An 11505-nucleotide genomic window follows, 5' to 3' on the forward strand; every position below is an offset into this window, starting at 1 on the left:
GAAAAGTTCAATTCAAATGATACAACAGAAGTTTAAAAAAAATTGAAGAACACACTAATTGGAGTAAAACTACATCACGGTTTCCAAGTATTGATGCTGTGCTTCCTTCCTGTGGTCAAACTTCAAAGAACTGAAATCATAATGTCGCTGCAAAAGGAAAAGGCAGCTACTTACGCCCATTGTCAGAATCGTCTTCATTAATCCACCACGGTTTTGTATCCTTTTTTGTTTCCTTTCTATTATGCTTCCCCAATGAATTCAGAACACTGGATTTTGGTGAATTTCCTAAATCAACAGATTCATCTGAAACAGACTAGAAAATGTGTACACAGTGATCAGTACAAGGACGAGAGTTGGACAGCTCAATTAATAATTGTTTATTTAAACATATGAAAGGTAATAAACAAATGCAATAAACAAACAATTTTATTAGCTTAATCTATATCATATACTGTGTGTGTGTGTGTGTGTGTGTGTGTGTGTGTGTGTGTGTGTGTGTGTGTGTGTGTGTGTGTGTTTTTGCCTGTCTTGTGGGTGCCAGCCTTTGATTCGTTGCTACGCCAACACCACACGCAGAAACGTCGGGATTTTTCCCATTTCGGTAGAGATTTCACTTTTCATTCCAAGTATCTACTACTGATTAAATTTTGTCGTGTTTATGTACACATTTTTAATAAAATCCTTCTCTTCCCCCCCACTCACTCATTTTGTCACCTCCTGCTGGCCAGCGACCATGACGGCTGCTGGCGCCCGCCTCTCGCCTCAAAGACGCCATTTAAAAACAGCCGAAAGAAGCCGCCCCACGACCGCCAGCTGTCTCCCCCCTCTCTCTGTCTCTGCCCTCTCTGTCTCCCTCTCCGGAGACTGCCGCCGCGGGCAAAGCCCGGTTCGACGACCGCCCGCCGCCTCGCTCGGCATCCTCAGGTCTATCCCCGCCCGTGGCCCCCCTCCAGTCCATGCCTGGTGGTAGGGCGATTATGGGGTAAAAGGAGCAAATTAATAATATTAATATATTAACAAGGGGGGTAGTTACCGTGTGTGCGGGAGGGGGGAGATAGTGTGTGTGTGTGTGTGTGGGGGTGGTTAATGTGTGTGACGCCCAATGCCCCCCCCCTCAACTGCACGTTGGGGGAACAGACCCAACGGGTCTGCACGGTCTAGTTTTCACTAAAATTGTTCACCAAACGGACAGTATTTTTCAAATATCGCCGCTGGCCAGCTGCTGACGTCACAATGCCTTTGTTCCTCGCGGGTGCAGATTTTCAATGCACAGCCAGTTTTGCTCCCCACTCCTTGCTCCCTTCCTCCTCCCCCCCCACTCCTTTTCCCCCCACCTCATTCCCCACGACCACTCACCCTCCGCCCCCCCCCCCCCATTCTTCAAAAGGCGCAGAAAGAACAAGCAGCCTCTGCAGATCCAGAGGACACCGCCGGTCACCTGGCTTGCTTTTGAATCCTCTCCGTCTCCCCCGCTCGATCATAGAACATGGCGGCGGCCGTTATCGTCGCGCGGGGCAGCGTGATGAGAAGGTGGTACTGGCGGCCATTACTCCCTCTGGGAAACCTGCGATTCCTCCATTGATCGCAGGGACACGGGGAATCGTGATGCCAGAGAGCTGCCAAGGCCCTCCACGCCGCTGGAGGCCCAGAGAGCTGCCGAGGCCCGCTGCCCTTTCGCAGTCGGCCCCGTCCGAGCCGTCCGCTCGCCGAGTTCAAGTCAGCCCTCTCCCTCTCTCCCCATCCTCCTCCCCCCCTTCCTCTCGTCCCTCCTCCCCCATCCCTACCACCTTCCTCTCCCCCCTTCATCCCCACTCTCCCCTCTTCCTCCCCCCCCCCCTCCTCTCCCCTTCTCTGAAATTTTCAATTTCAATTTTTTTGTTACAAGCACTTTTGCAATATCCACTATCCATGGAACATTAAGATTGTTCAAAGTTTGGTAAAAATCTATTCATGTCAAAGTCAAAGTATCCTTGATTGTCATTCAGACTTTTCAGTCTGAACAAAATTTCGTGCCTTGCAGTCATAACATAGAATAAAATAACAAAACGCACACTGAACACAGATTTAACATCCACCACAATGAGTCCACCAGGCACCTCCTCACTGTGATGGAAGGCAAAAGTCTTAAAGTCCTTGTCTTTTCCCGCCTTGTTCTCCCTCTGCGTTAAGACGAGAGGGCATAGTTTTAAAGTGCGAGGGAAAAAGTTGAAAGAAACGCAGGCAAGACTAATGTAGATTAATGTAGATAGGGCCTGTTTCCATGCTGCATGACTATGACTCTATGTGTGAGCAATTTTGTTTTACACACAGTGAGTTTTTAAACTTGAAACTTGTTTAAATTATAAAAGACACAAGAAAGTTGCAGGGTAAACTTCAGTTTCTTCAACTTCAAATAATTATTCGTGAGCTTGAGGGTTTAGAGAATTGGATAAAAATAAAATAGAAGCATATGGCAAGTGTTGGGCATCAAAATAGAGAGACGTCTATAAGAGTGCATAAAGTATAGTAGGCGGCTGTTACTTAGAAAAATAAATGGGGAGGGTAAGGAAAAGGCACAGCAGACAAGATTAAGTAAAATCCCAAAGGATTTTGTAGCATATTCAAGGAAAGAGGGCAAACAAGTTAAGAGTAGCATCCATAAGGGATAAAAGGAGCAAACTGTGCATGAACAGAGGTTCACATCTGTCCATGCTCAAGAAAAGTTCATTGTAGTTGGAGAATTCAGAGAAATATAGGCACAATTTATCACAAAAAAGGAAATTTTAGATGTCTGAGTGGATTCAACATTGATAAATACTCAGCAGCCTTATCATATTGATCCCAGTTTGCTAAGGCAGGCAAAGAGATGAAATAGCTGGGGTTCTGACATCTTTACGAGCCACCACAAGTAGTCAATACGTGTAGTACAGAAAATGTTGTACCCTTTTTCAACAAGGTCAGAACGGATATGGTGTGTAATTACAGGCCTGTTTGTCTCAGCGAGAAGGAATTTGTTGGAAAATTTATGAGGAACAGACTTAATCTAAACTTGCAAAAGCAGGGATTAATCAAAAAATAACCTGCATCATTTTGTTGCGGGTCGATCCTGTCTGACTAATTTGATTGATTTATTTTTCCCTCCAAGAGATAGCAATTGATGGACTTCTGAGAAACCTTGAGCAAGCTCCCAAGTGGAACTAGTGCGCATGTGCTTTAGGGCAAACTGTTCAACTGTTCAATTTCATTTTGAAAGTGATTTTTTTTCCCCGACGTTAACTATCAACTATAATCTCATTTTATGATGGAAACGACCAAGGAGGTAAATGGCCTACTTGTTGTCAAGACTCTTCTGTGTTAGATTAACATCTCAATTAGTCGTCCCCAGGTTTAAACTATGTCCCACAGGTAAATTAATGTGGTTCTGTATACAACAAACACTCATTTTAACAGACCATACAGGGGGGGGAATGATGTCCATTATTGCCAATTGTTCATTATAACCAAGCAAGGTATTATCATTGTATTTAGTTGAAAGAAACAACTGTTGATGATGACTAAAAGACACAAAGTGCTGGAGTAACTCAGTGGGTCAGGCAGCATCTTCAGATAACATGGATAGGTGACATTATAACCCTGCTTCTGTCTGCCGAGTTACTCAAGCACTTTGTGCCCTTTCACTTAAAAATGAAGCACTAATGCTGTTGGTCTGCACCACCAAGCCCTTTTTCACCAGTTCATGTGGCTGTTGTTGTGCCTCATGTTGCAACAGCTGCAACAGGGCTTTCTTCAGGCCGCTGCCAATGACAAGACTGGTCACCATGGCCTCCTTTCCCTCTCACCTGCTGGTCGAATATGTCGACGACTCCGGGGGTGAAGGAGGAGGATGCGATGGAGGAGGGTAGGGGTGTGTGGGAGGGGGAGAGGCTAAGTGGCCAGAGTGACAGGAGAAGGAAGAGACGGTGACGGTCGAGCACATAAAGTGAAGGAACAAGCGGCAGCTAGTGAGATGGAAGAGAGCCCTACAGTGGGTCACAAGTTCACAAGTTATAGGAGTAGAATTAGGCCATTCGGCCCATCAAGTCTACTCCGACATTCAATCATGGCTGATCTCTGCCTCCTAATCCCGTTTTCCTGCCTTCGCCCCATTACCCTTGACACCCATTCTAATCAAGAATCTATCTATCTCCGTCTTAAAAATATCCACCGACGGCCTCCACAGCCTCCTGTGGCAATGAGTTCCACAGATTAACTACCCTCTGACTAATGAAGTTCCTCTTCACCTCCTTTCTAAAAGAACGCCGTTTCATTCTGAGGCTATGACCTCTGGTCCTAGACTCTCCCACCAGTGGAAACATCCTTTCCACATCCACTCTATCCATGCCTTTCATTATTCTGTAAATTTCAATGAGGTCCCCCCTCAACCTTCTAAACTCCAGCGAGTAGAGGCCCAGTGCTGTCATCATATGCTAACCCACTCATTCCTGGAATCATTCTTGTAACTTTCCTCTGGACCCTCACCAGAGACAGCATGTCCTTTCTCAGATATGGGGCCCAAATTTGGTCACAGTTCTCCAAATGTGGCCTGACCAGTGCCTTAGAGGCTCAGCATTACATCTCTTTTTTTGTATTCCAGTCCACTTGATATAAATGCTAGCATTGAATTTGCCTTGCTTACTACTGATTCAACTTGCAAATGACATTTTGGGAGTCCTATCCCAGCACTCCCAAGTCTCTTTGCACTGATTTCTGGAATCTCTCCATTTATAATATAATCAGCACCTTTATTCTTATTGCCAAAATACATGACTCTACACTTTGCGATACTGAATTTCATCTGCCACTTCTCTAACCACTCTCCTAACCTGTCCAAGTCCTTCTGCAGAGTCCTTGCTTCCTCTACACTGCCTGCCCCTCCACCTATCTTTGCATCATCTGCAAACTTGACCACAAAACCTTCAATCCTCTTATCCAAATCATTAATCGCGTGAAGGGAAGCAGCCCCAGCACCGACCTTTGTGTCACTGGCAGCCAACCTGAAAAAGCGCCTTTTATTACAACTTTTTGCCTTCCGACATCCAGCTAACCCACTATCCATGCTACCATCTTCCCATTAATACCATAGGCTCTCATCTTTCCTGGCAGCTGAAATGCGGCACCTTATCGAAGGCCTTCTAAAATTCGAGGTAAACAACATCTACAGCCTCCCCTCTGTCTGTCCTGCTATTAACTTCCTCAAAGAACTCCAGCAGATTTGTCAGGCAAGAACATCCCTTCACAAAAACATGCGGACTTCAGCCTATTTTATCGTGAACTTCTAAGTACTGCACAACCTCATCCTTTGTAATTGACTAATATCTTACTAACCACCGATGTCAGGCTAACCAGCCTATAGTTTCTACTCTTCTGCTTTGCTCCCTTCTTGTACAGCGGGATGATTATCGCAATTTTCCAATCTTCAGGAACCACTCCTGAATCTCATGATTCTTGAAATATCGCAACTAATGCTTCCAATCTCTGAAGCCACCTCTCTCAGAACCCTGGGGTGCAGTCCATCTGTGCCACGTGACTTTTCCACCCTCAGACCTTTAGGTTTTCCTACCACCTTCTCCTTAGCAATGGCAGGTAACTGTGAATTGAAAAAAGCACTGTTCCAATCTGAGCCCCAACAATGGCCGCTTCAACTGGACCGTGCGGTGAATGAAAAAGGGCTCATTCGCGCACCTTGCGAGTCATGCGGAGGCCATCAGAAGCCTGCACTCTAAACGGCCGGGGAGGCAGTGCAAGTTGAGGGTCCGTCCACTATAATCAAAATCCGTTATAATGGGGTCCGTTAAAATAAGGGTTCACTGTACTATCAAACTCTATCACAATGATACCTATTTTCAACACAAGATACATTTCCAACATGTCAAATTAAAGATCTTGAGCACAAATCATTTGCACTGCTGCAGTTTACCGTTATCTTGAAGATCATGCATCTTACAAAAGCAAACTATAGAAGAATTACTGACAAGTAACATTCAACTTATAAGTATCTCCAACACAAACTAGAGTGAAGATAATTGTACCTCTTTCAAGAATTGTTCAAACTGCTCTTCTATTTCTTCATTGGTGAGTTTATGATTCATGGTTTCAGGGTGGCAGTAGCCGATTCTTCAGATTGGTACTCTAGAATTACATAGAACAGAATTTTAATCAATGAGAGTACAAACGATTTGAAGAAAGATTTGTGGATGAATCGGTAACAGAGGCTTTTGGTAAGGCGGATAATTGGAGTGCGGGGTTAATCCGAGATGAAATCAGTTGGCAGGGATGGGGAGGTGGATTCTGCATGTTGGGGAATTATCAACAGATTAGATACTTGGATAAAGAACCACAGGATGAGGATCACAAATTGGGTGGTGGGGCTCCAAAAAAAAGTAAGCAAATTATTAAAGGAGACCTATTCAGCATGAAGTCATGGTGGAAACAGTTTAGATGGGTTCACTTACACAGCACCAAGACTCTCAGGCAGTGTGAAAATCCAAGTTGGGCCCACAGGTGGTAAAGTTGACAAATATGCCACAGAAAATCTTTTAGAAGGATGAGGGGCAAAAACTCATTGAATAGTGAAAGGCATAGATATAGTGGATGTGGAGAGAATGTTTCCACTGGTGGGAGAGTCTAGGACCAGAGGTCATATTCTCAGAATAACAGGATGTACCTTCAGAAAGGAGATGATGAGGAATTTCTTTAGTCAGAGGGTGGTGAATCTGTGGAATTAATTGCTGCAGATGGCTGTGGAAGCCAAGTCAATGGATATTTTTAAGGCAGAGATTGACAAATTCTTGATTAGTACAGGTGTCACGGGTTATGGGGAGAAGGCAAGAGAATGGGTTTGAGAGGGAAAGATAGATCAGTCATAATTGAATGGCGGAATAGACGATGGGCCGAATGGCCTAAGTCTGCTCCTTGAACTTATGAAAATAAAGCAAATACACAAAGGATGCCATTGCACATCCAATTTCTCTGAGCATTCCTATGTCAAGGACCCATTCTTTGTGATTCTACTCTGCAAGTTTCAAATTTTCAACAACATTTTGACCTTCATAAATAATGTATTGCAAAATGTAAGTAAAATGTACTATAATGTGATGAGATTTATATGCATATTAATTTCTTGCTTAATAATAACAGTTGGCTATACCAACATCTTAGTTAGTGCATTTGTTAAAAAAGTAAACAATCTAAAGTATAACACTTAACCCATACAACATGCCCATAGTATAACATGCATCCAATAGTACTCCATTGTCACATGTACCTAGGTGCAATAAAATTCCTTTTTTGCATGCACTTCAGTGAAAATCTTACTATATACAAGCACAATCAAACTTAAGTACAAGAATGCAAGCATAGTCGGTTACACTGAGGCAATAGACAGGAGTCGATATGTCTCCATCGCCATCTTGTATCCTTCAAATTTCAAAGCTCTTAACAAATGCTGTTTTAACTCGGCCTGAAAGGTTCATTGTCCTGGCGATGACACTGGGTTGGAGTTGCAGTGGTCGGCCTGGTCATGTGACATTGTAAATGTCTTCCACTGATGCTGCTGCAGGCGTGTCGAATCCACTCGCTTGGCCTCTTCGAATGGCGGCCGATCCGATGATCTGTAGGCTGCTTTCCGAGTTCTCCGACTAATCTGACTGTCCCTGATTACATCTTATCTGTTTGCTTTGTTGTTACCTTCTCCTAGCTAACACTGATCTGTTCTAGAAGGAACTGCAGATGCTGGATTGTGTACCACTGATCTGTTCTACATTTGTCTTGATCTTCACCCTCTTTGATCTCTCGTTCTCACACCTTACACTTCCTTATCTTTGTATCTCCCCTCCCCTGGCTCAGTCTGAAGGGTCTTGACTTGAAACATCACCCATTCCTTCTCTCCAGGGATGCTGCCTGTCACACTGAGTTACTCCATCATTTTCTGTCTATCCACACTTCATCCTTAATGACTATTAACACAGGAGCACCTCAGAAAGCTCATCGATGCCTCCACTTCCTTAGAAGATTGAAGAGATTGGGTAAGTACACAAACACTCACTTGAACTTCACCAGGTGTACTGAAGAGATCACATTGACTAGTTGCAGCATGGCCTGGTTCAACTACTCGAACACCCAGGATTGAAGTAGAATACAAAAACTAATGGAACTGCCTGGTCCATCACAGGTACTCAAGCCCCCCACCATCAAAGGGATTTACAGGAGACACTGCCTCAAAAACACAGCTAATATCATCAAGGATCCACACCACCAGTGCCACATTCTCATCTTGCTACTACCATCAGGACAAAGGTGCAGGTTCGTGAGAATCGCGATCTCCCAGGTTCAAGAACAGCTTCTTCCCAACAAACACCAACCTCTTGAACACTGCATAATACTAACCACAACCCAACATCATCACCAATGACATACTAAATACTTTGTTTCTGTTACACTATGCTCTTCAATTTTGCACTATTATGGTTTGGTTACCAAGTATTACTGATCCTTAATTTATTGTATTATAGATTATTGTATATTTATTTGTGTGTTATTGCATTAATGGGCTGTAAAAACTGTAACAAGTAAGAATTTAATTGCACCATCACTAGTACAATTGACAATTAAACACTCTTGTCTCTTGATTTAAGGCACCTCCACTCTGCCGGATTTATGGACTTGCTCCATGTTAATCCGAGAATTCAAGGACTTGCTCACCCTTGCACCTCAAAATTCTTGGACATTCAGAGAGTTGTAGATGTAGCCCAGTCCATCACACAGATCAGATTTCCACTGTTGACTCCATCTACATTTCAAGCTGCCAACATAATCAAATAGTCCCACCCCAAACTGCAAACGTGCACCACTAGACTTAGGAACAACTTCTTCTCCCTCCTTACCAAGCATCTGAATGGTTCTCCCTGAAGCTAGCGTGCTGTCCAATTCACCTATATGCCATTGAGGACATTGGAATTTGTCTGCGGAACTGATGAGCTACAATGCGGAGAACTCTACTCTGCATACTGTACCTTTTCCTTTGTTCTGTCTATTGTATTTCAGTTTGACGATTGTACTTATGTATAGTATATCTGATCTGTTTGGAAAATGCATGCTGAATAACGTTTTTCAATGTCCCCTTGCCCCCAAGGGATTGTCTTCCCTGCTCTGCACAGATACCAAGGGTTCACTCCGCTTGTTCCCCTGCAGAATTTGAGGTTTCTTTCATCCATAGTATTTTCTCCTCCCTGCAAAATTTCAATGGCTCTCTCATGCTCTCTCCACCCGTCTTGATCACCTACTGCGGTCTGTAGAAGCTCTCTCGACTGTCCGTTCCCTCCACAGATGCTGCCAGAGCGCCACTGGGTTTCCTCCTGCGGCTTCGTGCTTTGCATTGCATTGCATCGCCTCCACTTGCTGCACTAACGGCTCGTGCAGTGACCGGTTGCCGAGCCCGGGACCCGGGGCCTCGCGCTCCAACCGCCGCCACAACAACACCAACTGAAGCTGCTAACGGCCAGGTTGAGGGAGAAGGCGGGACTTCCGCCACCTCCTCCCCGCCCCCTGCTCCTTGAGTGACGGCGGGACCGGCCACTCAGGGTCGAGACTCCAGAGGCGGGCGTTCGGCCTGCACCAATCACCGCCTGCCAGAGGCGGGACATCCGGTTCTTCACCCCCCCCCCCTCCCGTCCCGAGCCATGTTGGATCGGCAACCGACAACCTCTGATTCTACACACTAAATGCTGGGGTAACTCAGCGGGGCGGACGGCATCTCTGGAGAGAAGGAATGTGATGTTTCAGGCTTCTGATTCTCCCTCCCCCTACCCCTCCCGGTTCCTGGCTAGCTTTAAATAAGTCTGAGAATGATAACACAAAATGCTGGAGTAACTCAGCGGGACGGACGGCATCTCTGGAGAGAAGGAATGGGTGACGTTTCGGGTTGAGACCCATCTTCAGACTGATCTCAAATAAATAAGTCTCTGCTTACCCGGGCGATGGTTGTTGTGAGGTGAGAGCTGGCAGCGCCTGCCTGCCTGCCTGCCTGCGGGGATGGGTGGACGGACGGACGGACGGACGGACGGACGGCGCTGGGCCTGGGCCTGGGCTCCGGTTGCGTTGCGGGGCAACGAGACGCCGGGAGAGAAGGAAGGTGAAGCCACTGGCTCGGCGGACGGAAGCCGCCGCAGGTCAAAATCCATCCCCAGAACGCGTTCGACGATTGAGATTGAGATAAGGAACCATGCGTAATGAAGGAAATGCAGATGCTGGTTTAAACAGAAGATAAACACAAAAGCTGGAGTAACTCAGCGGGACAGGCAGCATCTCTGGAGAGAAGGAATGGGTGACGTTTCTGGACGAGAACCTTCTTTAGACTGAAGACTGTCAACCCGAAACGTCACCCATTCCATCCCTCCAGAGATGCTGCCTGTCCCGCTGAGTTACTCCAGCCTGTTTCCTTTACCATCGTTACTTTTTTGCATATCTTTCATTCATTATTCTTAATCTCTCTACGTCATCGTCTACATCTCTCATTTCTCTTTCCCCTGACTGAGCAGGGCTCGAAATTAACGGTTGCCCGGGTGCCATTGACCACTCAAAGTGCCGCCGGGCAACCTAAACGGCGAGTCATTTTGCCCGGCTTGGCAACTTGGTTTATACCGAAGATAGACAAACTCCGCGGGTCCGGCAGCATCTCTGGAGAAAAGGAACGTGACGTTTTGTATCGGCGACGGTTGTGGGAAAGATGCTAAGTGTGGCGTGACGGAGGGTCGGAGCGAATGTCGGGCCCCGCACAGCGGCAGCGGCGATGGATCCATCTCCTCCTCCCGCACCCCGCCCGGCCTGATAATGGCCGCTGCTGCCACTCCACCAACGGCGCTTTCAAAACAGACCCTTGTAGGAGGGAGTTGTCGGTCAGAGGCGGAAGTAGAGTAAGGGGGGGGCGGGGGTGATTGGAGGAGGGAGTCGAGCCAAAACACTCTTGGCAGCCCTGCACCGCAGCCAGGACCAATCCCGGTCTCCGGCGCTGCAATCGCTGCCGAACCGCCACTGGACCATCTCCGTCCCCGCCCGAGAGCCCCCCACCCCCCGGGGGTGGCCAGATATGTCGGGAGTCAGACGGGCGCGGCGCCCCCAGGCCCACAGCAGAAAAGCAGTGCAAAACCCACCTCACTCTGCCTGTCCCGCCAGGTTAACCAACAGCCATGTCTGGATTGAGACTGGGCTGTAGGCGAGACAGGCAGTTCAGCTGTCAGCGCGGCCGCCAAGGTATTATGTCCGCGGTCCCCTCCATATTTTAGTTGCGATTTCCGTGCCTGACAGGTTTTGTCCGAGGAGCGCTGGCCTTCCTTCCCACATACTCTGCCCCTTCCTCTCTCTCTCTCTCTCTCTCTCTCTCCCTCTCTATCTCTCCCTCTCCCATACACCCCCCTCCACTCCCCTTATCCTGAGACCCCTCCACTCCATCCCACACTGATCCCCGTTCCTGTCTCTATTCAGTCCTCACTG

The 11505-nt window shown here is 46.8% G+C and overlaps 1 protein-coding gene across 2 annotated transcripts in view; it reads right to left on the minus strand.

Annotated features, from left to right (window-relative positions):
- cep162 (centrosomal protein 162) overlaps positions 1-9519 on the minus strand; it is a 120628-nt gene extending 111109 nt beyond the window's left edge. For both annotated transcript variants that reach the window (XM_033020791.1, XM_033020790.1), the window contains exons 1-3: positions 9300-9519; positions 6048-6147; positions 175-313 (exon numbers count right to left, since the gene is read on the minus strand). In XM_033020791.1, the coding sequence (XP_032876682.1) occupies positions 175-313; positions 6048-6107 (199 nt within the window). In that variant the 5' untranslated portion in view covers positions 6108-6147; positions 9300-9519. The remainder of the gene's footprint in view (positions 1-174; positions 314-6047; positions 6148-9299) is intronic.
- Positions 9520-11505: the final 1986 nt, after the last annotated feature.

This window comes from Amblyraja radiata, chromosome 5 (genome assembly GCF_010909765.2).
Source record: "Amblyraja radiata isolate CabotCenter1 chromosome 5, sAmbRad1.1.pri, whole genome shotgun sequence".
NCBI classification, from domain to species: domain Eukaryota; kingdom Metazoa; phylum Chordata; class Chondrichthyes; order Rajiformes; family Rajidae; genus Amblyraja; species Amblyraja radiata.